This window comes from Anarhichas minor, unplaced genomic scaffold (assembly GCF_050575085.1).
Source record: "Anarhichas minor isolate MPS153535 unplaced genomic scaffold, ASM5057508v1 ptg000007l, whole genome shotgun sequence".
Taxonomy (NCBI): Eukaryota; Metazoa; Chordata; class Actinopteri; order Perciformes; family Anarhichadidae; genus Anarhichas; species Anarhichas minor.
Window position 1 is genome coordinate 13,461,454 of NW_027466453.1, and position 23,235 is coordinate 13,484,688.

General features: G+C 40.1%; 4 protein-coding genes across 5 annotated transcripts in view; 2 read left to right on the plus strand and 2 right to left on the minus strand.

Annotated features, from left to right (window-relative positions):
* Positions 1–606: 606 nt before the first annotated feature.
* On the minus strand, positions 607–5,691 carry LOC142944814 (cytochrome P450 2K1-like). The gene is made up of 9 exons (XM_076085952.1): positions 5,500–5,691; positions 4,433–4,586; positions 3,377–3,532; positions 3,137–3,297; positions 2,798–2,977; positions 2,443–2,584; positions 1,229–1,413; positions 934–1,075; positions 607–856 (listed from the first exon to the last, which is right to left on the minus strand). Exons 1-9 carry the CDS (start codon positions 5,689–5,691, stop codon positions 657–659), a joined length of 1,512 nt encoding a protein of 503 aa, XP_075942067.1. The 3' UTR covers positions 607–656.
* A 3,862-nt stretch (positions 5,692–9,553) lies between these two features.
* Positions 9,554–12,403, plus strand: LOC142944816 (cytochrome P450 2K4-like). Its single transcript, XM_076085955.1, has 7 exons — positions 9,554–9,734; positions 9,981–10,141; positions 10,527–10,706; positions 10,797–10,938; positions 11,265–11,449; positions 11,744–11,885; positions 11,986–12,403. The coding sequence occupies exons 1-7, from the start codon at positions 9,569–9,571 to the stop codon at positions 12,171–12,173; spliced, it is 1,164 nt and encodes a 387-aa protein (XP_075942070.1). The 5' UTR covers positions 9,554–9,568; the 3' UTR covers positions 12,174–12,403.
* A 1,545-nt stretch (positions 12,404–13,948) lies between these two features.
* LOC142944813 (cytochrome P450 2K1-like) lies at positions 13,949–19,216 on the plus strand. The gene is made up of 9 exons (XM_076085951.1): positions 13,949–14,140; positions 14,589–14,742; positions 15,632–15,787; positions 15,870–16,030; positions 16,192–16,371; positions 16,586–16,727; positions 18,460–18,644; positions 18,798–18,939; positions 19,017–19,216. The coding sequence occupies exons 1-9, from the start codon at positions 13,949–13,951 to the stop codon at positions 19,214–19,216; spliced, it is 1,512 nt and encodes a 503-aa protein (XP_075942066.1).
* Positions 19,217–20,760: 1,544 nt separating this feature from the next.
* The window catches only part of abca3b (ATP-binding cassette, sub-family A (ABC1), member 3b), a 32,874-nt gene continuing 30,399 nt past the window's right edge, over positions 20,761–23,235 (minus strand). For both annotated transcript variants that reach the window (XM_076085949.1, XM_076085950.1), the window contains 5 exons: positions 22,756–22,935; positions 22,524–22,665; positions 22,013–22,197; positions 21,577–21,718; positions 20,761–21,476 (listed from right to left, as the gene is read on the minus strand). In XM_076085949.1, the coding sequence (XP_075942064.1) occupies positions 21,289–21,476; positions 21,577–21,718; positions 22,013–22,197; positions 22,524–22,665; positions 22,756–22,935 (837 nt within the window). In that variant the 3' untranslated portion in view covers positions 20,761–21,288. The remainder of the gene's footprint in view (positions 21,477–21,576; positions 21,719–22,012; positions 22,198–22,523; positions 22,666–22,755; positions 22,936–23,235) is intronic.

Genomic DNA, 23,235 nt, shown 5'->3' on the forward strand with positions numbered 1-23,235 from the left:
TGAAGACAGAAGTTTTTTTTGAAAAGACATTAAATATAACTATTGGAAACAGAGGCATCTCTGTACGTCCAAAACTGACACTAGAGGGAAAACTAGAGAATCATAGTTAAGCTTCGGGCCACTGACCAAGCGTGATTATTTGATGAGTTGGGAGTGAGAATGTGTTGTAATATTATTTACCAAATGAAATCATTATAAGCACATAATGTGGGACCGTTCTCTGTTCAAGACATAAGTAGACGAGTATTAAAAGTTGTATTTAAGGCCATAATACACAATAAAACTTTACCATTCCTTTATAGTGACTCACATTTGGAATTAAATGAAATGCAGTGCAAGGTGTTGCTGTAAGGTCTTACAGCTGACAAATAATGTCCAAAGATGGCTGCTATAATGATAACATAAAGTATATGATAAATCAATAACAATATCTGCCCTATGGTGACAGTGTTTCAACACTTTGATGTTTTGGCTAATGAATCAAAAGTTATCCCATGTTCTTACTGAGACACCAACTTTGCTTCAGCAGTTATTAAGTTAAAGATCAAATGTGTTGAATAAGCTGGTTTCAGAGTGAACAGCAGTGTTACCTTTTCAGTTGCATTATAATCTCAAAAGCTTTCCACTGTGCAAAAGTGTTTGACAATGCTTGAGTACTAATTTTCAAATCCTTCACGACTGACGGCACACAGCTCATGAGGTGTCGGGTTGAGGGTGAAGCCCACAGCCGGAGTCAGATCCAGTTCTTCCTCTGGGACTCCAGGTGGAGGAGTGAAACGAAAGCGCTGAAGGAGGGAGGTGAAGAAGAGGAAGAGCTCCATCTTAGCCAGACTTTCTCCCGGACACGCCCTCTGTCCTGTGAGAGAACAAGCTTCAGATAATCTGAAAAACTTTGATTGGTATTGAAAATAAATGTTTGCTGAGCTCGCTAACCTGCAGAGAAGGGCATGAAGGCATCTCTCTTGACAAACTTCCCATCCTTGTCCAAGAAATGGGCAGGACTAAAGGTGCGTGGAGTCTCCCACTCACTTTCATCCCACAGAACAGATGTCAAAAGAGGAAACACAGGGGTCCCCTTGAAGGAGACATTTATTAATGTTTACAATGTTTTAAAGAGCAGGATAAACTACCATCTTTATGCAGCTTTCTAGAATCAAGCATGCAGTTACATAATGTTTCATTAGTCTGCGTTAACTGGAAGACTTGTTTTCATCAGTCAGATTCTTACCTTTCTTATGAAATAGCCTTGAAAAGTCACATCTGCGCTGGTGATGTGAGGAATAGAGGTGGGAAGGATATTAGTGAATCTCTGTGTCTCATGGACGACAGCGTCAGAGAAGGGAAGGTTCATCCTGTCCTGTGCCTGAACTTGACGGTTCCCAACCACCCTACTCAGCTCTGCCTGGACCTGGTCTGGAAATGAGAGAAAAAAAGAAGTCAGTGGCTAAAAAACAAAGCAACAGTAAAGCATGTTTTTATCACCAAGTCTGTAGAAAGACTAACATGATTGCTTTTTATAGTCATTTGAGTGAACACACTGCACAAGACATTGCAATTGCTATATCACAGAATTTAGCACAAGCTAGGAAACATTCATCTCAATGCCATTAGTGTCATTTTACGACCAGCTGGTAGAACATTGCACTCATAGTAATAGGTCAACACTAAGGGAATTAAGTAATTTCTCTTTTATATCTGAAGTACTTTTGGTGCATACAGTTTCAATGGGGTTCTCTCCTCACAGGCTTCAATTTTGCTCACATGAGCAGAGATTTTCTGCATGGAGTGACGTGAAAGGAGTAATTAGTGTTCGTGGCTGTTTGGGTTGCACACGCGTGACCTCTACACACGTGCATGGATCGCATTTGTGCTTGTGGATTTTGACATTGATCTGCCTTCATACCATTGGCCAACAATTATCATAAGGAACGTAAACAACAAACATGGCTATCGTTACTCACAGCTGTCAAGCTAGCAGCTTGTGGAAGACTCCAGTGAGGAGCAATGAATGCACGAGCAGAATGCGAGCAGGCAGGCAGGAATTTAAGCAAGTAGAATTAAATGATTGGTCGGGCTTATTACAGTCCTGTGACAGTCACAGATACCAGATTTTATTTATCAAAGCATTTGATTCATTGATTACTGTCAGAATGTAATGAACAAAATGAAAACTGCACACACAATGGTATATCAAGGTAACTGGATTTTATTAGAACAAACTGAACAAATACATAAATTGTATTTACTAGTCATAGGCTCCCTGTGGCCCCGAAAAATTGGGCTCATTGGAAATCCAACCCATTGACCTTTGCAGCATGTTGTTCCATCTGTTCTCTCCCGTCAATCTTTGACTGCATCAAATTAAGGTAACATTTTTATATTTTAACTTCTACTATGTTACGTACCCCAGTTGATTGCAACAGGTCTCAGCATATTACTTACCTTGTATTTGAGGATATTTGGCCATGAGCAACAGAGCCCATCTCAGTGTAGTTCCTGTCGTATCGGTACCAGCCGCAAAGAGGTTGCTAACAGTTGACACAAGGTTCTCCATGTTGTAGAATGACTCCGTAATCCCTAAATTCTTCACAGATGAAAGATTAAATGTGTTAAAACTTCATTTTAAAAGGCGTTCTTGCCATTTTTCATCCTCCAGTTATTGGCCGTTTTCATAGAATTAGAATGGTGGTGATGTTTTATGGATTCATGTTAATCATCAATTAAGTCGTTAAAAAAAAAAAAAAAAATAACTATTGATTCAAACCTTCTATTATGATATCACACTTGATTTTAATACCTCTATTTTCTGTTTGTGTGCCAGAAACGAGTCCACAAATCCTCTGCACATCTGAGCATTCAAAGTTTCTTGTAAACGTCCGATCAGCTGCTTTATTTGTTTTCTGTTTTCAGCAACATTCTTCTTGAGACGCATCCTGTTGCTCACGAATTGAAATATCCACGGGTAAATATTGTACAACTGTTGTTGAATAGAGAACAAAACAATTCAACATGTTATTATCTGTACAACACGAAGGCACAATAAAAAGGTCAATATGCATGACACGAGTCTGTAATTCTCACTATAACCCACAAAAGGTAAATCTTGTAGTTTATTTAATGAAAGACAAAGTGGTACCTGTATTGAAGGAGAGCCTGAAAGTCGAATGTTGTCATTGGCTCGGTCTACCATACATGTAAAATCTGCATCACTGTAATCAAATCTGCTGCCATAGACAATTGAACTGATGATGTTGGAAACTGCATAGTTTATTGACTGGGTAGCACTGAAGGGTTTACCTAAAACAAACAAAAAATAAATGAGCAAAACAATATAAAATCCTTATGAAGACACGATACAATACAGGAGAAGAGTTACCTTCATGTCTTTCGAACACTTCGTTCAGATATTGAATCTCCTCAATGATTTTCTCCTCTGCCGCTTTTTTGCCCATCCCAAAGTCTCTCAGGTTGCTCAGAGCAAAACGCCTCATTTCTTTCCATGATTCCCCATTGGCAAATAAGATTCCTTTACCTAAAGTGAAATGAAGTACACATCTTTTTCTCAAATATTATTTGAACTTTTTGAAATCGGATTACATCATTACAGCACCATGGTTGTAGCGATGGAAAAATAAGTCGGTTGGTCTACTACTTTTGTCCAGACAGATACCTCTAGAACTATTGGATGAATTGCAATGCAATCTGGTACATTCATCGTTCCTAGAGGATGAATCCCCCAAATCCCTGACTTCTGTAATGATGAAGTACGTTCAGAGGCTTGTCAAAGACTTAATCAACTTCTAACTATGCAAAAAGCCTGTCAATGTCTCAACCACCTCGTATGCATGACGGACTTCAGGCTAATCCTCAAGGTGCTGCTTCCTACACCTGCACCATGAAGACTGTCCTGACAGGCAGAACCACTGCCTGGTTCAGGAATAGCCCCAAGAGGGACTACCTGGCCTGAAGACCATCAGATGTCAACTTCCCTCAATCCCCCCAACAAGAGAATGTTCTCCCTGCTGCCGCTGCCTGAAGGCCACAAAGGATTAGGAGTTTCTTCCTCGGGGTCAATAGTTATCCCAATCAGTGACCAAGGCTGGCTAATGCAATCACCCAGGCTATCACACTTTGTTGTCTTTGCACACACATTACCAAGGCTAATCACAACAACTATGCCCTTTAACAGTATGAACTCATTTTACATTCTAAACTACACAACATTTGCATTGTGGAGCAATTGAAACAGCGCCACCCATGGAAGAAGCTTTTAGCTCAAAGCACAACTGTGCCTTACGCAGCAGCTATTATGGCTGTAGACTGTGAGCTGTGTGATGTTAACATTGTCGTTGGATCAAATGCATGTGTCAGATGAACTTATACTGTGAGTGGTGATCACTGAAATCCGCTGCTTTGTACTTACTATGTAAACCACTTAAGTCATTGCCTAATGGACTGACTTGTCTCTCTCCAAACTCCAAAGCATAGTTTACCAGTGCCTGCTTCACGGTCTTGTATCCTGCCAGAATTATCACTTTCTGGGGTCCGAAATACACAGTGAACACTGATCCATAGTTCTTGGAAAGCTATGAAACAAAAAAAAAAAAGTGATCATTATAACTTTGAAAAAACAACAAAACAGGATATTGTCTGGTTATTAAGTTTTGCAGCCTTTGTAGTATTGAAATCACCACATTACTCTTGATCCCAAACAGACATAGTAGATAGAAACGCATCACTGATCATTTTCACGTGCACTTATTCCAATACTTCCTTTAAAATAATTGTAGTGGACAGATAAAGAAAAAGAATTGCAAACAGGCATATAAATACCATTTAATGGAAATACTGCAACCACCTGTATAGTATACAGACCTCTTAGAATTAGGAATAAGAAATACAAATTAAATCAACAGTTATTGGTAACATAAATTGAAGCTTAGCAACAAAGACAGACTTTAAAATCATATAAATAGGAATAGATTCCTGTTTCACTGTCTAGTGCACAATAATGCCTAAACAAGCTGAAATTTACAGGTGTGTTACTTTATCAAAAGGTATTCTTAAAAATCTGAAATAGGTAAGTGGAAATGTAGCACTATTGGAATTTGAGCAGGGACGATCAGCTGAACGTCCAATGGCCTTACAAATCCTGTTCAATCTAAGCACAAGGAGACGGCAGAGGGCCCTAAGAAAAACATCTCCCCAAAATGTTTATTGGGTGATTGAAGGACTGTGGTTCAAATATGATCTTGGGTCATGTGTACGTTTCTGGACTGGAAAAAAAAATCTCACAGGGGGGATACTATGACAGTATTGTAGAGGATCAAAAGACTAAATTACATTTTAAATCATATACACTTTGGGAGGCAAGACTATTCTAAATGTAAATAATACTATTTGTCTGAATTATGTTTTTATCCATGTTAAAATACCAAAATAACAGATTGTTCCACACTTTTGAACAATACAGTATACAGACAATTTAGCATCACTTACCTCAAACAGCGTGCTGTGGAGTGACTTAAGATTCAGCTGCAGCAAATTGCCAAACACAGGCAGTGGTCTGGGTCCTGGAGGCTCCTTTCTCTGATGGTCAAAGTTTGGGAAAAATACATACAAGACGAGGAGGATCCCAACAGTGCCCAGTAGAATGGTTGTACTGGGGGACTGCAGAAAAAGGCTTTCCATGACAGCCAGTAAGCCACACTTTCAACAAAGTCAGAGACAATATTTTTGTGTTGTGTGAGTATTAGAGACACCCGACACTGTGGTATACTCTAACCCCTAAGCTTCCTCCCCTACACATTTATTGTCCTTAAGTTAATGTGTGACAACCCTCTCTGCCTTGGTATTGGAGGTGGGCCTAAGAAAGGCTCATCAGCAGAGTGGAAACACCTGAGCTCATCAGCAACACTGGCAACACATGGGCCCTGTTAAAACCCCTCTTTAGTCTCAGTTGGTCCCTCTCTCCTTACACCCATTTGGTTTTTACTATACTGTACTATATTTACCTACAGCTGGCAAGCCTCCTATGAGACCGGGTGGTGGAGCAAAACAGTAATACCTTTTGATATTGTTTTTTTTTCCTTTTGTCCTTTCTCCCTCCATTTTGTTTTGGTCCCATATTTTTCTTGTCATACCTTTTTAAGTCACTCTTGTCCCATTTTACAAATTATTTTCTTCTTTCTGCAATTAAGCGTTACTTCATGAAAACTAGTGAGAAGTGCTTATTGAGGATAACTAGTACAGTTTACTAATTTATGTAGCATGTAGTTAGGAGTTTTGTAAAATGAACCAAAAGTTGTTTTTAAGGAATCAAAAATAATCAAAGATGCAGGGACAGAAGCTGATGGGGAGGAAGGAATATCAATGGACAAATACAATTTACTGAAACCAAAAAAGGATTGCGAATACTTCTTTATTACAAGCTAAGCTGTGGGACCGTTCTTTGTTCAAAAGGTAAGTAGACGAGTATTAAAAGTTGTATTTAAGGCCGTAATACACAATACAACTTTACCGTTCCTTTATAGTGACTCACATTTGGACAGTGGCGGGCCGTGCATTTTATACCTAGGCCTTCACTGTTGTCCTGCAGCTGAAATACCTCCTTATAACCACATGATGGCGCGACAGTTATTATTAGTTTCTAAGGCTGTAACTATGTACGTACCGGTTCGGTACGAGACTTGCAATACGTTTGAATAGTACTAGAGCATTTGGAAAATGCAGAAGCTTAAATTCAGGAAAACATAATATTTTCTGTGCTCATGGAGGACAGTGGTTCTCAGCTGGTCTGGCTGTGGGACCCACCATCATTCCTTAATGACAAGTCACGCCCCAAAGAGATTGCCTTATGATTTTATTTTCACAACTTGAACATTGTATGTACTGCTCTGCAGTGTCTTTCCTCGTCTCAGCCCCCTGTGTCATGGTGTGTGGTACATCTCGCTCAGTCAGAATGCCCATATTTGATTGGCTGAGCTGCATCACGTGATGTGATTCACTACCCAACTAAGCCTCTGCTGTTAAGTTTCGTTTCACGATAGTCACGTGTTCGCCCACTGACCAATCACAGCACACTCTGCACCTCGCGGCAGAGCTGCACATGGACACTGAGCGGCATGTAATGCTGACATCATTATAGGCCGGCTAGCAGGTGCTGACATGTCAAAGAATACGCCCAACATGTCAAACTAAAGATCTGATTAGTTGAAGAATATGACAATCAACAATATCGTCCCCATTCACTTAAACTGCACTGGATGCACCTGAGACTCTGCAGGCCTCCAGCCTCTGTTCTTACCTAGAGACACAGAGGTGAGATCTGATTGGATAAAAGCTCTACTTAAAACAAGCTGCACTGGAAGCAGAGCAACTGAGGAAGACAGTAGCTGTGCAATGAGAAAATAAGATAATGGGAAAAATATTATTATAAATTAGAATACATGTAGTGTATTTAAGAAAAAATATTAAATTATAAAATAGATATAGCTTTGTGATTCTGTTTAGGCCAGCAGAGAAGGCCTTGCAGGCCCTGACGGCCCGCCACTGCATTTGTAATTGAATGTAATGCAGTGCAAGGTGTTGCTGTGAGGTCTTACAGATGGCTGCTATAATGATAGCATAAAATATTTGATAAATCAATAACAATCTCTGCCCTATGGTGACAGTTTTTCAACACTTTGATGTTTTGGCTAATGAATCAAAGATTATCAAAAGTTATCCCATTTTCTTACTGAGCAGTTAAGTTAAAGAAACAAATGTGTTGAATAAGCTGGTTTCAGAGTGGACAGCAGTGTTACCTTTTCAGTGGCATTACAATCTCGAAAGCTTTCCACTGAAAGCCCTCTGTTCTGTGAGAAAACAGGCTTCAGATAATCTGAAAAACTTTGATTGGTATTGAAAAGAAGTGTTTGCTGAGCTCGCTAACCTGCAGAGAAGGGCATGTGCCTTTGTGTGCATTTGCAATTATTGAGACTGATCTGACCCCATATTTAAACAACACTGAATAGCGTGCTTTGAAAAAAGAAATAACTGAGAGCTGGGGGCTAGGGGGCTGTCTTTTTGAAGAGACCCTGAATAGAAAACAAATCTCCCTCGTCAGTGTGTTTCTGGCCTGGTTGTACAGGATCCTGTCCCCACTTCTGTAGGCCTCCTCTTTAGCCCGACGAAGCTGCCTGAGTCTTGCAGTAAACCAGGGTTTATTGTTGTTACGATGTCACAGTGTCAGTGAGCTCATCCAGGTCTATAGCAGCAGCCCCAAAAACACTCCAATCAGTGCAGAGAAAGGAATATGTTGTAGAATAACTGCACGAGACCTCATATAATTTGGTACTTTGAACACAGCTTGTATAAACATGTTTAAAAGATTAACAGAGCATGTCCCAGTAAAACTACACACCAACATCATTTGACCTGCAAAAAATGTCAACCTGACTCGGCCAGGTGAAAGAGGGCATCACATGATGAGTGGACCAGATGTGTTTTTGTATTTGTTCAATCAAAGGGATTTGATTGGTGGACTGTGATGTAAGGTACAGTCCACCAACAGTTATAAAGTCAGACTTTAGAACTCTGACACTTCGTTGTAAACACGTCCTTGTGTACACAAGAACAATCTCTGCTGGTTGCTACTCCAACTACTACGTCTCTTCTCCTAATTTCGGCCACAACGGTGTTGTTTTTGCCAAAACATTGTCCCTGTTGTCCTCATGTCTCAGCAGTTTGTGACCTGTAGGGTCCCTACCATGACACATTTCCGAATGCCTGGGAGGTGAAACTATTGGAAACGAGATGGAGGACGAGCAGGAGAGCAACAACCCCTAACAAAGCGGTGGGACTAGAGCAGAGGTAGACAACAAAATCCTCAAAAAGAGACATTTGTTCCGCTGTTAAGGTACACCTCTGACTAAACCTTGCAGTTAAAACACAAGCTCAAACGTATATGGCCTGGAATACCATTGCATAAGGTCTCGGGTTACTAATTTTATACCCGCCAATGATGGCTCTGCCAACACTCAGGAGAGCAGCAAATCTCAAAGGAGAGACTAAGCTGAATAACGTGTTTGGTTAGAGTTTAATCTTACAGTACCTCAGGTTGACCTTGTTCAAAGAACAGAATGTCAACGTCACAACATCTCAGATTACAGGTACATTTAATTGGAGGGTAAAATGTATGTGATGACCTGTATAGTAGGTTAGAAATTCCTGACAGAAGTCAGGGGTCAAGTTCTCCTGCAGACCACTAGACTGTCTTTTAGGTGTCTTCAGGGTCCTATATGTCTAGACCAGTATCCTTTTTTGGCTTGTTAATACAAATATGGGATCTACCTTTACATACTCTTCAATATACAGTGTGTGTACTTTTTAGCACAGAACCAAATAATATAAATGACCAGTTATAGCTAAATCAAGTGCACAAATATCCTTGTATTTGTCATCTGTTTGATTATACACTGTTTTTATTTTTGGTTTCAATGTTTACGTTTCTACTTTGTTTTATATCACTGATGCGTGTTGTATCTAATGATATCCACATGACTAGTTCAGATTAAATGTAACTTGCATGTCGTACTTGATAGGAATTCTGTTTGCAAATGGAGAATCATGGAAAGAGATGCGGCGTTTCGCCCTCACCACCCTCAGAGACTTTGGGATGGGCAAAAGACTCTCTGAGCATAAAATCTTGGAGGAATGCCACCATCTGATCCAAGAGTTTGAAAAGCACAAAGGTATGGAGTTGAAATATACAACAAATAGCAGAAGGTCACATCTTAATGCTGATTGACAATTCCTCTGCAGGGTTTGTTATTTTGCTCAGAAAATGGTACGCTGTGCTCAAATCATCCCCCATATTCTAGTTCCTTCTGTAGCCAGTGTAAGTCATAGTGGGGTTTGCTTTAATAGTACAAGACGATCATTTTCCTTTTGCTTTTACATCTTAATAATTTTCAGTATTTTTGACTGCCATTTCACAGGGAAACCATTTGATACAGCATGCCCGGTAAATCACGCAACATCCAACATCATCTCCGCTATTGTGTACGGCAGCAGGTTTGAGTACAATGACCCCCGATTCAAAAACCTGGTGAGAAGAGCCAACGAAAACATACGCATTGTGGGCTCTGCGTCAATCCAGGTGACCTTCGTATTTGCTTTTTAATCTGCTGCAGTTTTAAGGGGATTGCACACAAGCAGGGGTAGCTGATGAAACGGTGAAAGGTTGTGCAGAATGGTAAACGGCATCAGCATTTTATAGCAGTAGATTCATATACACATATACACATATATATGGTCCAACAGAAGGCTGAGTATCGTCTGCAGACCTTTTCACAAGATTTAGGCTAGTACTTTCAGATTAGGGTAAACATCAACTATATCTTTAGATAGTGTGCAGTGGGACCAACTTTAAGTGACAAAACAATACAAGAAAATGCTGTCAGACTAAAAATGGATGTAAACTGGTTGATTATTTAACTGTGTCAAACAACTGATCAAAAAGTGTCTAAATGCTAAATCTACAGTTTATGAATACATATACTGTACGTAATGGGGCACATAGAACACATCAGATTTTATTAAAAAATGTTGCGGTGACTGTCAGAGATGTCAAAGACTTAATGATGCATCTGAAAGAGACACTGAACCCTCACTTCTGCAGGGGGCTTGTGGACTGTTTTCTGATCCGGAAGCAGAAGGAGGAGGTAAGACAATGTTTTTTTTTAAAGTTTTCATCCATAAAAAAGAGCTCATGTTATGCTTATTTAATCATATATGGGTGTTCTTTCTCTTAGGACTCTTGTGTTAAGGACACTCACTACAATGAGAAGAACTTGATATTCACAGTGACCAACCTGTTTTCAGCTGGTACCGATACCACAGCGACTACACTGAGATGGGGTTTGCTGCTTATGGCTAAATATCCTCATATACAAGGTAAAGAGAGGGTTGAGGCTCATTGGTGTGCATTTGTTATTCACCTGTAGATGCCCTGAAATAGCCTACTTGACAACGACAAGGTCAAAAGAATAGGCCCATAGAAGAAACCTTTGAGAGGAACCTTTTAAAAAATGTTTATACAGATTGTCTTTTATAGTGATTTGATTTTCAGGAATTATAAGTCATTTTGAAGATGTTAGAATGCTGATGTTAGCACTGAGCTCAGAGTAGGCTACAGCTTCACAGAGGTTGCATGGCTGTGGACTAGTCTTGTTCAAATGAATGCAGACAAAGAATATTAATTTATTAATATGCGAGTCCAGACCAGGTCCAGGAGGAGCTGAGCAGGGTAGTAGGAAGCCGTCAGATCCAGGTCGATGACCGGAAGAGCCTGCCGTACACCGATGCTGTCATCCATGAGACACAGAGACTGGCCAGCATTCTCCCCATGGCCGTTCCTCACAAAACCAGCCGAGACGTCATCTTCCAAGGCTTTTTCATCAAAGAGGTCGGTTGCCCACATAACTATTATTATTTATATAGAACCTTTAAAAACAGAGTTGACAAAGTGATTTGATATAAAGCAATATAACAGAAAGTCCAACAAAAGCAAGACAAACTAAGGTCAAATTTAAACACTGATAAAACAGTACAATAGATGAAACAACAAAAACAATCGACAGATTGCAAACAAACAATAATGCTAATAATAATGATAATTAAATGTTCATCAACTTCTGAAAAGGTGAAAAAGTGCCTTCATTCTGAGACTTCATACACCTCTCTCTTCTTTTGCCAACAGGGGACGACTGTGTTTCCTCTTCTTACTTCTGTCCTTCATGATGAGAGCGAATGGGAGAGCCCAAACTCTTTTAACCCTTCCCACTTCCTGGATAAGGAGGGTAAATTTATCAGGAGGGATGCCTTCATGCCCTTTTCTGCAGGTACAAAAACTTTGTCAGGGTTTTGTATTTTAGGGATTACAGAGAATTTTCACACAGTGTGATCCAGTTTAACTCTTTGCAAATCTCTTTGTTCTTGCAGGTCGCAGGGCGTGTCCTGGAGAAAGTCTGGCAAAGATGGAGCTCTTCCTCTTCTTCACCTCCCTCCTCCAGCGCTTTTGTTTCACTCCTCCACCTGGAGTCCCAGAGGAAGAACTGGATCTGACTCCAGCTGTGGGCTTCACCCTCACCCCTTCACCTCATGAGCTGTGTGCCGTCAGTCGCCAATGAGGAAGAGAGCTGTAGCATGGCATTATACTGTAACTGTATGTGCCCATGACATGAATATTAAGTCACCCTCACAGGTAGCAGAACATACTGAGCAGCCAGAAAAGTACATCTATTTGTGTAAATATACAACAGTGGCATATAATGGCTAACGAGCTGTCTCACTCTAAATAAGTGCATATACGTCCAAATTCCTACAGATTGTTTAAACTGTATACAAATTACAAAAAAACACAGGCACGGCTTCATTGGCCTATATATTCCTGCTTCCAGGTCACTGTTGATTATTTTGACAAAAAAATATACTTGGTTTTGTAGAATTTGTCATGGGTTTACTTTCTTATATTGCATAAATCACATATCATGTATTAGCCCACTATAAATAAATCAAGGCTTGCCTCTTCCTATGGCCGATAGCCTACCCCATGTAGCCTGCATCTAAAAATTACAATAATGTACAATTATACACTGTTATTTTTCTGTTCTAGAGAAATACTTGATAATTAAAAATATTGGACTTGCTATATTTGTTTTTCGATGGAAAACAAATAATAATAACAAGTAATAATTCTCAGTACTTGATAAAGGGGGAAAATCCATTAAAACTGCTTTTAAATTATGATTTGGTCAGTTGATCATCAACCGTAATGCTTCTTCTTGCTAACTTGTATTTAGCACATAGGACCTTACATATTGGGAACACTCTGTGTTATGGATCTTATCAGCTTTCTGACACATGGAATGATACAACAACCAAATAGGGCAATGACAGCTAAACAGAAAACCACCATAACACCAATTTAAGTGAGAAATCTATCCTATCGGCCGAATAATTTTTCAAACCAATCTCCTGTCCACATGTGCTGACCAGCATTGTCTTTGAGTTCTGTAGCCATGGTTTGGAGTTGAGAGAGTGCTTTGGTGAATGAGCTGTGTTGTTTGGAATGAAAGTACACCAAGAGTCTCCGAACAAAACACAAACCCAAGATTGTTCGGCTGCCAACATGTCTAGGGGCTGCACGTGGCGTAGTGGCTAGCACTGTCACCTCACAGCAAGAGGGGCCCAGGTCCGTTCTCCTCGTTCTCCGGGATCTCCGGCTTCCTCCCACAGTCCAGCTTAGGTTATTTGGAGACTCAAAATTAGAGCGTGAATGTTTGTCTGTGTCCTGCGATAAACTGGCGACCTTCGCCCTGCGATAAGGATAGGATAAGGTTTAGACATGTCTTGGGTCATCCTGTTACCACTAGATGCCACTAAATCTTACACACTGAGCCTTCACGGTGTGCTGACCTTTACAATGGATTCGTGCTATTCTCCTTAAAGTGACAAGCTGCACACTGAGTTTTGCGCAGCTTTTTTCAAATTCATATTTCTTTGAAATGTTGAGCTGAAGTGCCGTTAATTATTAACATCAGTACTGCAACCTATGCTCTGTATCAAGTAAACTCAAATGTTGATTGATAAAATGTCAACAAAAGCGTCATTTTGTATATTTAATATATTAGAGTGAGAAAGTGGGGATATTCTGTTGAAATGAAACACATTTTTTAAAGTTAACGTTAGAACTGTAATGGTATAGTTGAGTACTTACATCGATACTTAATATTGGCATGTACTCAAATGTAAGCACTTGTTCTTGGTCTGAAAACAACACATTTGTACACATACTGTCGCAGGCTACAGTGTCAGGTCAAATTGGGGCAGGGCTTCACTCTAATACTCGCACAACATAAAATATTGTCTCTGACTTTGTTGAAAGTGTGGCTTACTGGCTGTCATGGAAAGCCTTTTTCTGCAGTGCCCCAGTACAACCATTCTACTGGGCACTGTTGGGATCCTCCTCGTCTTGTATGTATTTTTCCCAAACTTTGACCATCAGAGAAAGGAGCCTCCAGGACCCAGACCACTGCCTGTGTTTGGCAATTTGCTGCAGCTGAATCTTAAGTCACTCCACAGCACGCTGTTTGAGGTAAGTGATACTAAATTGTACACGGTATACACACTGCTGTTCAAAGTGTGGAATCACCTGTTATTTTGTTGTTTTTGATACCATTTCAACATAAATAAAAATGGTATAATTCAGACAGACATTCCTATATGAATCTGATTAAAGCAGATATTTTTACCAGTAACTGTTGAGTTATCATAAGATTTGTAAATTGGACTTTCATCCATCTAATAGTAGCGATGTACCGATACTGTTATTGAATATTGATCAGATACTGGATCAGGTATTGGTGACAATTGGCTGATCAGGTATCAGTGATGCATTTCTTTCTACTATGTCTGTTTGGGATTAAGAGTAATGTTGTGATGATTTCAATACTACAAAGGCTGCAAAACTTAATAACCAGACAATATCCTGTTTTTTGTTTTTTTTCAAAGTTGTAATGATCACTGCTTTTTTTGTTTCATAGCTTTCCAAGAACTATGGATCAGTGTTCACTGTGTATTTCGGACCCCAGAAAGTGGTAATTCTGGCAGGATACAAGACCGTGAAGCAGGCACTGGTCAACTATGCTGTGGAGTTTGGAGAGAGACAAGTCACTCCATTAGGCAATGACTTAAGTGGTTTACATAGTAAGTACAAAGCAGCGGATTTTAGTGATCACCACTCACAGTATAAGTTCATCTGACGCATACATTTGATCCAACGACAATGTTTACATCACACAGCTCTCAGTCTACAGCCATAATAGCTGCTGTGTAAGGCACAGTTGTGCTTTGAGCTAAAAGCGTCTTCCATGCTCCCATTGCTCCGCAATGCAAATGTTGTGTAGTTTAGAATGTAAAATGAGTTCATACTGTTAAAGGGCATAGTTGTTGTGATTAGCCTTGGTAATGTGTGTGCAAAGACAACAAAGTGTGATAGCCTGGGTGACTGCATTAGCCAGCCTTGGTCACTGATTCGGATAACTATTGACCCCGAGGAAGAAACTCCTAATCCTTTGTGGCCTTCAGGCAGCGGCAGCAGGGAGAACATTCTCTTGTTGGGGGGATTGAGGTAAGTTGACATCTGATGGTCTTCAGGCCAGGTAGTCCCTCTTGGGGCTATTCCTGAACCAGGCAGTGGTTCTGCCTGTCAGGACAGTCTTCATGGTGCAGGTGTAGGAAGCAGCACCTTGAGGAGCAGCCTGAAGTCCGTCATGCATACGAGGTGGTTGAGACACTGACAGGCTTTTTGCATAGTTAGAAGTTGATTAAGTCTTTGACAAGCCTCTGAACGTACTTCATCATTACAGAAGTCAGGGATTTGGGGGATTCATCCTCTAGGAACGATGAATGTACCAGATTGCATTGCAATTCATCCAATAGTTCTAGAGGTATCTATCTGGACAAAAGTAGTAGACCAACCGACTTATTTTTCCATCGCTACAACCATGGTGCTGTAACGATGTAATCCGATTTCAAAAAGTTCAAATAATATTTGAGAAAAAGATGTGTACTTCATTCACTTTAGGTAAAGGAATCTTATTTGCCAATGGGGAATCATGGAAAGAAATGAGGCGTTTTGCTCTGAGCAACCTGAGAGACTTTGGGATGGGCAAAAAAGCGGCAGAGGAGAAAATCATTGAGGAGATTCAATATCTGAACGAAGTGTTCGAAAGACATGAAGGTAACTCTTCTCCTGTATTGTATTGTGTCTTCATAAGGATTTTATATTATTGTTTTGCTCATTTATTTTTTGTTTGTTTTAGGTAAACCCTTCAGTGCTACCCAGTCAATAAACTATGCAGTTTCCAACATCATCTGTTCAATTGTCTATGGCAGCAGATTTGATTACAGTGATGCAGAGTTTACATGTATGGTAGACCGAGCCAATGACAACATTCGACTTTCAGGCTCTCCTTCAATACAGGTACCACTTTGTCTTTCATTAAATAAACTATAAGATTTACCTTTTGTGGGTTATAGTGAGAATTACAGACTCATGTCATGCATATTGACCTTTTTATTGTGCCTTCGTGTTGTACAGATAATAACATGTTGAATGTGTTGTTCTCTATTCAATTACAACAGTTGTACAATATTTACCCGTGGATACTTCAATTCGTGAGCAACAGGATGCGTCTCAGGAAGAATGTTGCTGAAAACAAAAAACAAATAAAGCAGCTGATCGGACGTTTACAAGAAACTTTGAATGCTCAGATGTGCAGAGGATTTGTGGACTCGTTTCTGGCACAAAAACAGAAAATAGAGGTATTAAAATCAAGTGTGATATCATAATAGAAGGTTTGAATCTATAGTTATTCATTAGTTTTTTTTTAACGACTTAATTGATGATTAACATGAATCCATAAAACATCACCACCATTCTAATTCTATGAAAACGGCCAATAACTGGAGGATGAAAAATGGCAAGAACGCCTTTTTAAAATGAAGTTTTAACACTTTTAATCTTTCATCTGTGAAGAATTTAGGGATTACGGAGTCATTCTACAACATAGAGAACCTTGTGTCAACTATTAGCAACCTCTTTGTGGCTGGTACCGATACGACAGGAACTACACTGAGATGGGCTCTGTTGCTCATGGCCAAATATCCTCAAATACAAGGTAAGTAATATGCTGAGACCTGTTGCAATCAACTGGGGTACGTAACATAGTAGTAGAAGTCAAAATATAAAAATGTTACCTTAATTTGATGCAGTCAAAGATTGACAGGAAAGAGGGAGAGAACAGATGGAACAACATGCTGCAAAGGTCAATGGGTTGGATTTCCAATGAGTCCAATTTTTCGGGGCCATAGGGAGCCTATGACTAGTAAATACAATTTATGTATTTGTTCAGTTTGTTCTAATAAAATCCAGTTACCTTGATATACCATTGTATCTGCACCATGTGTGCAGTTTTCATTTTGTTCATTACATTCTGACAGGAATCAATGAATCAAATGCTTTGACAAATAAAATCTGGTATCTGTGACTGTCACAGGACTGTAATAAGCCCGACCAATCATTTAATTCTACCTGCTTAAATTCCTGCCTGCCTGCTCGTATTCTGCTCGTGCATTCATTGCTCGTCACTGGAGTCTTCCACAAGCTGCTAGCTTGACAGCTGTGAGTAACGATAGCCATGTTTGTTGTTTACGTTCCTTATGATAATTTTTGGCCAATGGTATGAAGGCAGATCAATGTCAAAATCCACAAGCACAAATGCGATCCATGCACGTGTGTAGAGGTCACGCGTGTGCAACCCAAACAGCCACGAACACTAATTACTCCTTTCACGTCACTCCATGCAGAACATCTCTGCTCACGTGAGCAAAATTGAAGCCTGTGAGGAGAAAACCATGCTTTGATGGCGAGGAGCGTCTCCTGGAGCACGACTTCTGTCACTGCTCTTTGGCTTTGGAGGACGATGTAAAAACAAAAGCAGTTAACATACCAAAGCTGTTGTTCACTTAAAGACAAAGTCCATCCTCCTTTCTTTGTTAACAAAGAGTTTAATCTCACGGTTGTTCAGTACATCCGTGCGTTTTAGTTCCAGTAAGAAGTCCTTCTCAGACAGTCGAGCCTCCCCAGTTGTATTTCTTGAATACGTTTTAATGCGTTTGAGGCCTGAAAATGTCCACTCGACAGAGACAGCAGATATTGGGATTGTCACCGCCCAACATGTCATGCTAGCCCACTGACCAATCACGTATGGCTAGGCCAGCTAACAGGCGCTGACATGTCAAAGAATACGCCCAACATGTCAAACGAAAGATCTGATTGGTTGAACACTATGACAATCAACAATATCGTCCCCATTCACTTAAACTGCACATGGATGCACTTGTGAGTCTGCAGGCCTGGGGCCTCTGTTCTTACCTAGAGACACAGAGGTGAGATCTGATTGGATAAAAGCTTTACTTAAAACAAGCTGCACTGGAAGCAGAGCAACTGAGGAACACAGTAGCTGTGCAATGAGAAAATAAGATAATGGGAAAAATAATTTTATAAATTATAATACATGTAGTGTATTTAAGAAAAATTATTAAATTATAAAATAGCTATAACTTTGTGATTCTGTCTAGGCCAGCAGAGAAGGCCTTGCAGGCCCTGACGGCCCGCCACTGACTATGAGTGCAATGTTCTACCAGCTGGTCATAAAATGACACTAATGGCATTGAGATGAATGTTTCCTAGCTTGTGCTAAATTCTGTGATATAGCAATTGCAATGTCTTGTGGAGTGTGTTCACTCAAATGACTATAAAAAGCAATCATGTTGTGTTAGTGATAAAAACATGTTTTACTGTTGCTTTGTTTTTTAGCCACTGTGACTTCTTTTTTCTCTCATTTCCAGACCAGGTCCAGGCAGAGCTGAGTAGGGTGGTTGGGAACCGTCAAGTTAAGGCACAGGACAGGATGAACCTTCCCTTCTCTGACGCTGTCGTCCATGAGACACAGAGATTCACTAATATCCTTCCCATCTCTATTCCTCACATCACCAGCGCAGATGTGACTTTTCAGGGCTATTTCATAAGAAAGGTAAGAATCTGACTGATGAAAACAAGTCTTCCAGTTAACGCAGACTAATGAAACATTATGTAACTGCATGCTTGATTCTAGAAAGCTGCATAAAGATGGTAGTTTATCCTGCTCTTTAAAACATTGTAAGCATTAATAAATGTCTCCTTCAAGGGGACCCCTGTGTTTCCTCTTTTGACATCTGTTCTGTGGGATGAAAGTGAGTGGGAGACTCCACGCACCTTTAATCCTGTCCATTTCTTGGACAAGGATGGGAAGTTTGTCAAGAGAGATGCCTTCATGCCCTTCTCTGCAGGTTAGCGAGCTCAGCAAACACTTCTTTTCAATACCAATCAAAGTTTTTCAGATTATCTGAAGCTTGTTCTCTCACAGGACAGAGGGCGTGTCCGGGAGAAAGTCTGGCTAAGATGGAGCTCTTCCTCTTCTTCACCTCCCTCCTTCAGCGCTTTCGTTTCACTCCTCCACCTGGAGTCCCAGAGGAAGAACTGGATCTGACTCCGGCTGTGGGCTTCACACTCACCCCGACACCTCATGAGCTGTGTGCCGTCAGTCGTGAGGGATTTCAAAATTAGTACTCAAGCATTGTCACACTTTTGCACAGTGGAAAGCTTTTGAGATTGTAATGCCACTGAAAAGGTAACACTGCTGTCCACTCTGAAACCAGCTTTTTCAACACATTTGATCTTTTACATAAGTGCTGAAGCAAAGTTGGTGTCTCATTAAGAAAGTGAATTGACTACTCTGTCCCAATGGACTAATTTACAGCTGCACCAATCAAACTGCTCAAAAAGCTATATGATATTTTTGATTCATTAGCCAAAACATCAAAGTGTTGAAACACTGTCACCATAAATTCAGAATTTGTATTTAAAATATATCTAAATATTGTTTATAGAGCAGGAACACATGTTTAGAATAACAAAGTCAATAATATCTCACTGGAAACAAATGTCAAATATTAGTAAAATAAATAACACTTTAGTGAAGTTCATAAAGAATGATGGACAACCATATCAGTCATTCCTCCTGTCTTCTGTACTCCTGGCTGGTCTCGGTCAGCAGAGAGATTTGTAAAAGAAAAATGATTTTGGCCGATCGTACCTGCTATTTTACATGAATGAACAAACCTCTATGAGTGAAACCTTTTGGTGTAGTGTGAAGAGAGGGGTGGGGGACAAAATAATGTGCAGTTTTTGTGAAGCATATATACTCTATAAAACTTTGACTCTGAACCATCCGTGGGAAAAGAGCTCTGACCATTCAGCTGAATTCTTCTAAGTGTCTGTTCAATAAAATACCTGTCGCGTTTATTTCTCTCAAGGAAATTTATCGGACGAGTTTCTCCCGGAAAATGGGTTTTGAGATTGCATCACAATAAAGGGCTGAATCTGGGTCACGCTACGAGATCAGGATGACCCTAGAGATGTCCAAACCTTATCCTATCCTTATCGCGGGGCGAAGGTCGCCAGTTTATCGCAGGACACAGACAAACATTCACGCTCTAATTTTGAGTCTCCAAATAACCTAAGTTGGACTGTGGGAGGAAGCCGGAGATCCCGGAGAACGAGGAGAACGGACCTGGGCCCCTCTTGCTGTGAGGTGACAGTGCTAGCCACTACGCCACGTGCAGCCCCTAGACATGTCAGCCGAACAATCGTGGGTTTGTGTTTTGTTCGGAGACTCTTGTTGTACTTCCATTCCAAACAACACAGCTCATTCACCAAAGCACTCTCTCAACTCCAAACCATGGCTACAGAACTCAAAGACAATGCTGGTCAGCACATGTGGACAGGAGATTGGTTTGAAAAATTATTCGGCCGATAGGATAGATTTCTCACTTAAATTGGTGTTATGGTGGTTTTCTGTTTAGCTGTCATTGCCCTATTTGGTTGTTGTATCATTCCATGTGTCAGAAAGCTGATAAGATCCATAACACAGTGTTTCCCAATATGTAAGGTCCTATGTGCTAAATACAAGTTAGCAAGAAGAAGCATTACGGTTGACGATCAACTGACCAAATCATAATTTAAAAGCAGTTTTTATGCATTTTTCCCCTTCATCAAGTCCTGAGAATTATTACTTATTTGTATTCCATCGAAAAACATTAAAGAAAACAGTAAGTCCAATATTTTTAATTATCAAGTATTTCTCTAGAACAGAAAAATAACAGTGTATAATTGTACATTATTGTAATTTTTAGATGCAGGCTACATGGGGTAGGCTATCGGCCATAGGAAGAGGCAAGCCTTGATTTATTTATAGTGGGCTAATACATGATATGTGATTTATGCAATATAAGAAAGTAAACCCATGACAAATTCTACAAAACCAAGTACATTGTTTTGTCAAAATAATCAACAGTGACCTGGAAGCAGGAATATATAGGCCAATGAAGCCGTGTCTAGCCTGTGTTTTTTTGTAATTTGTATACAGTTTAAACAATCTGTAGGAATTTGGACATATATGCACTTATTTAGAGTGAGACAGCTCGTTAGCCATTATATGCCACTGTTGTATATTTACACAAATATATGTACTTTTCTGGCTGCTCAGTATGTTCTGCTACCTGTGAGGGTGACTTAAACAGTATTCATGTCATGGGCACGTACAGTTACAGTATAATGCCATGCTACTGCTCTCTTCCTCATTGGCGACTGACGGCACACAGCTCATGAGGTGAAGGGGTGAGGGTGAAGCCCACAGCTGGATTCAGATCCAGTTCTTCCTCTGGGACTCCAGGTGGAGGAGTGAAACAAAAGCGCTGGAGGAGGGAGGTGAAGAAGAGGAAGAGCTCCATCTTTGCCAGACTTTCTCCAGGACACGCCCTGCGACCTGCAAGAACAAAGAGATTTGCAAAGAGTTAAACTGGATCACACTGTGTGAAAATTCTCTGTAATCCCTAAAATACAAAACCCTGACAAAGTTTTTGTACCTGCAGAAAAGGGCATGAAGGCATCCCTCCTGATAAATTTACCCTCCTTATCCAGGAAGTGGGAAGGGTTAAAAGAGTTTGGGCTCTCCCATTCGCTCTCATCATGAAGGACAGACGTAAGAAGAGGAAACACAGTCGTCCCCTGTTGGCAAAAGAAGAGAGAGGTGTATGAAGTCTCAGAATGAAGGCACTTTTTCACCTTTTCAGAAGTTGATGAACATTTAATTATCATTATTATTAGCATTATTGTTTGTTTGCAATCTGTCGATTGTTTTTGTTGTTTCATCTATTGTACTGTTTTATCAGTGTTTAAATTTGACCTTAGTTTGTCTTGCTTTTGTTGGACTTTCTGTTATATTGCTTTATATCAAATCACTTTGTAAACTCTGTTTTTAAAGGTTCTATATAAATAATAATAGTTATGTGGGCAACCGACCTCTTTGATGAAAAAGCCTTGGAAGATGACGTCTCGGCTGGTTTTGTGAGGAACGGCCATGGGGAGAATGCTGGCCAGTCTCTGTGTCTCATGGATGACAGCATCGGTGTACGGCAGGCTCTTCCGGTCATCGACCTGGATCTGACGGCTTCCTACTACCCTGCTCAGCTCCTCCTGGACCTGGTCTGGAATCGCATATTAATAAATTAATATTCTTTGTCTGCATTCATTTGAACAAGACTAGTCCACAGCCATGCAACCTCTGTGAAGCTGTAGCCTACTCTGAGCTCAGTGCTAACATCAGCATTCTAACATCTTCAAAATTACTTATAATTCCTGAAAATCAAATCACTATAAAACACAATCTGTATAAACATTTTTTAAAAGGTTCCTCTCAAAGGTTTCTTCTATGGGCCTATTATTTTGACCTTGTCGTTGTCAAGTAGGCTATTTAAGGGCATCTACAGGTGAATAACAAATGCACACCAATGAGCCTCAACCCTCTCTTTACCTTGTATATGAGGATATTTAGCCATAAGCAGCAAACCCCATCTCAGTGTAGTCGCTGTGGTATCGGTACCAGCTGAAAACAGGTTGGTCACTGTGAATATCAAGTTCTTCTCATTGTAGTGAGTGTCCTTAACACAAGAGTCCTAAGAGAAAGAACGCCCATATATCATTAAATAAGCATAACATGAGCTCTTTTTGATGGATGAAAACTTTTTAAAAAAACGTTGTCTTACCTCCTCCTTCTGCTTCCGGATCAGAAAACAGTCCACAAGCCCCCTGCAGAAGTGAGGGTTCAGTGTCTCTTTCAGATGCATCATTAATTCTTTGACATCTCTGACAGTCACCGCAACATTTTTAAATAAAATCTGCCGGTTTTTTATCCAACTGACCAGCCTGGGAAACGCGTTGTAAAGCTGTGACGTAACAGTGAAAACAACAAAGATTATAGTGAATACAATGTGCACCAAACAACAACCCAAGTAGAATTCATAGAATAATACAAAATCTTCATGTTTTGTTTAACACATTAGACAGCAAGATGTGTTCTATGTGCCCCATTACGTACAGTATATGTATTCATAAACTGTAGATTTAGCATTTAGACACTTTTTGATCAGTTGTTTGACACAGTTAAATAATCAACCAGTTTACATCCATTTTTAGTCTGACAGCATTTTCTTGTATTGTTTTGTCACTTAAAGTTGGTCCCACTG

Bases quoted from the DNA above. Each gene is read 5' to 3' on its own strand.
- LOC142944814 (XM_076085952.1), bottom strand. From the start codon at position 5,691: ATGGAAAGCCTTTTTCTGCAGTCCCCCAGTACAACCATTCTACTGGGC. The intron at 2,978-3,136 runs GTACCACTTTGT...ATTCAACAACAG, and splicing joins CAGGCTCTCCTTCAATACAG to TTGTACAATATTTACCCGTG. The intron at 2,585-2,797 runs GTATTAAAATCA...TCATCTGTGAAG, and splicing joins CACACAAACAGAAAATAGAG to AATTTAGGGATTACGGAGTC.
- LOC142944816 (XM_076085955.1), top strand. From the start codon at position 9,569: ATGTCGTACTTGATAGGAATTCTGTTTGCAAATGGAGAATCATGGAAA. The intron at 10,939-11,264 runs GTAAAGAGAGGG...ATGCGAGTCCAG, and splicing joins TAAATATCCTCATATACAAG to ACCAGGTCCAGGAGGAGCTG. The intron at 11,450-11,743 runs GTCGGTTGCCCA...TTTTGCCAACAG, and splicing joins AAGGCTTTTTCATCAAAGAG to GGGACGACTGTGTTTCCTCT.
- LOC142944813 (XM_076085951.1), top strand. From the start codon at position 13,949: ATGGAAAGCCTTTTTCTGCAGTGCCCCAGTACAACCATTCTACTGGGC. The intron at 14,141-14,588 runs GTAAGTGATACT...TTTGTTTCATAG, and splicing joins TCCACAGCACGCTGTTTGAG to CTTTCCAAGAACTATGGATC. The intron at 18,645-18,797 runs GTAAGAATCTGA...GTCTCCTTCAAG, and splicing joins AGGGCTATTTCATAAGAAAG to GGGACCCCTGTGTTTCCTCT.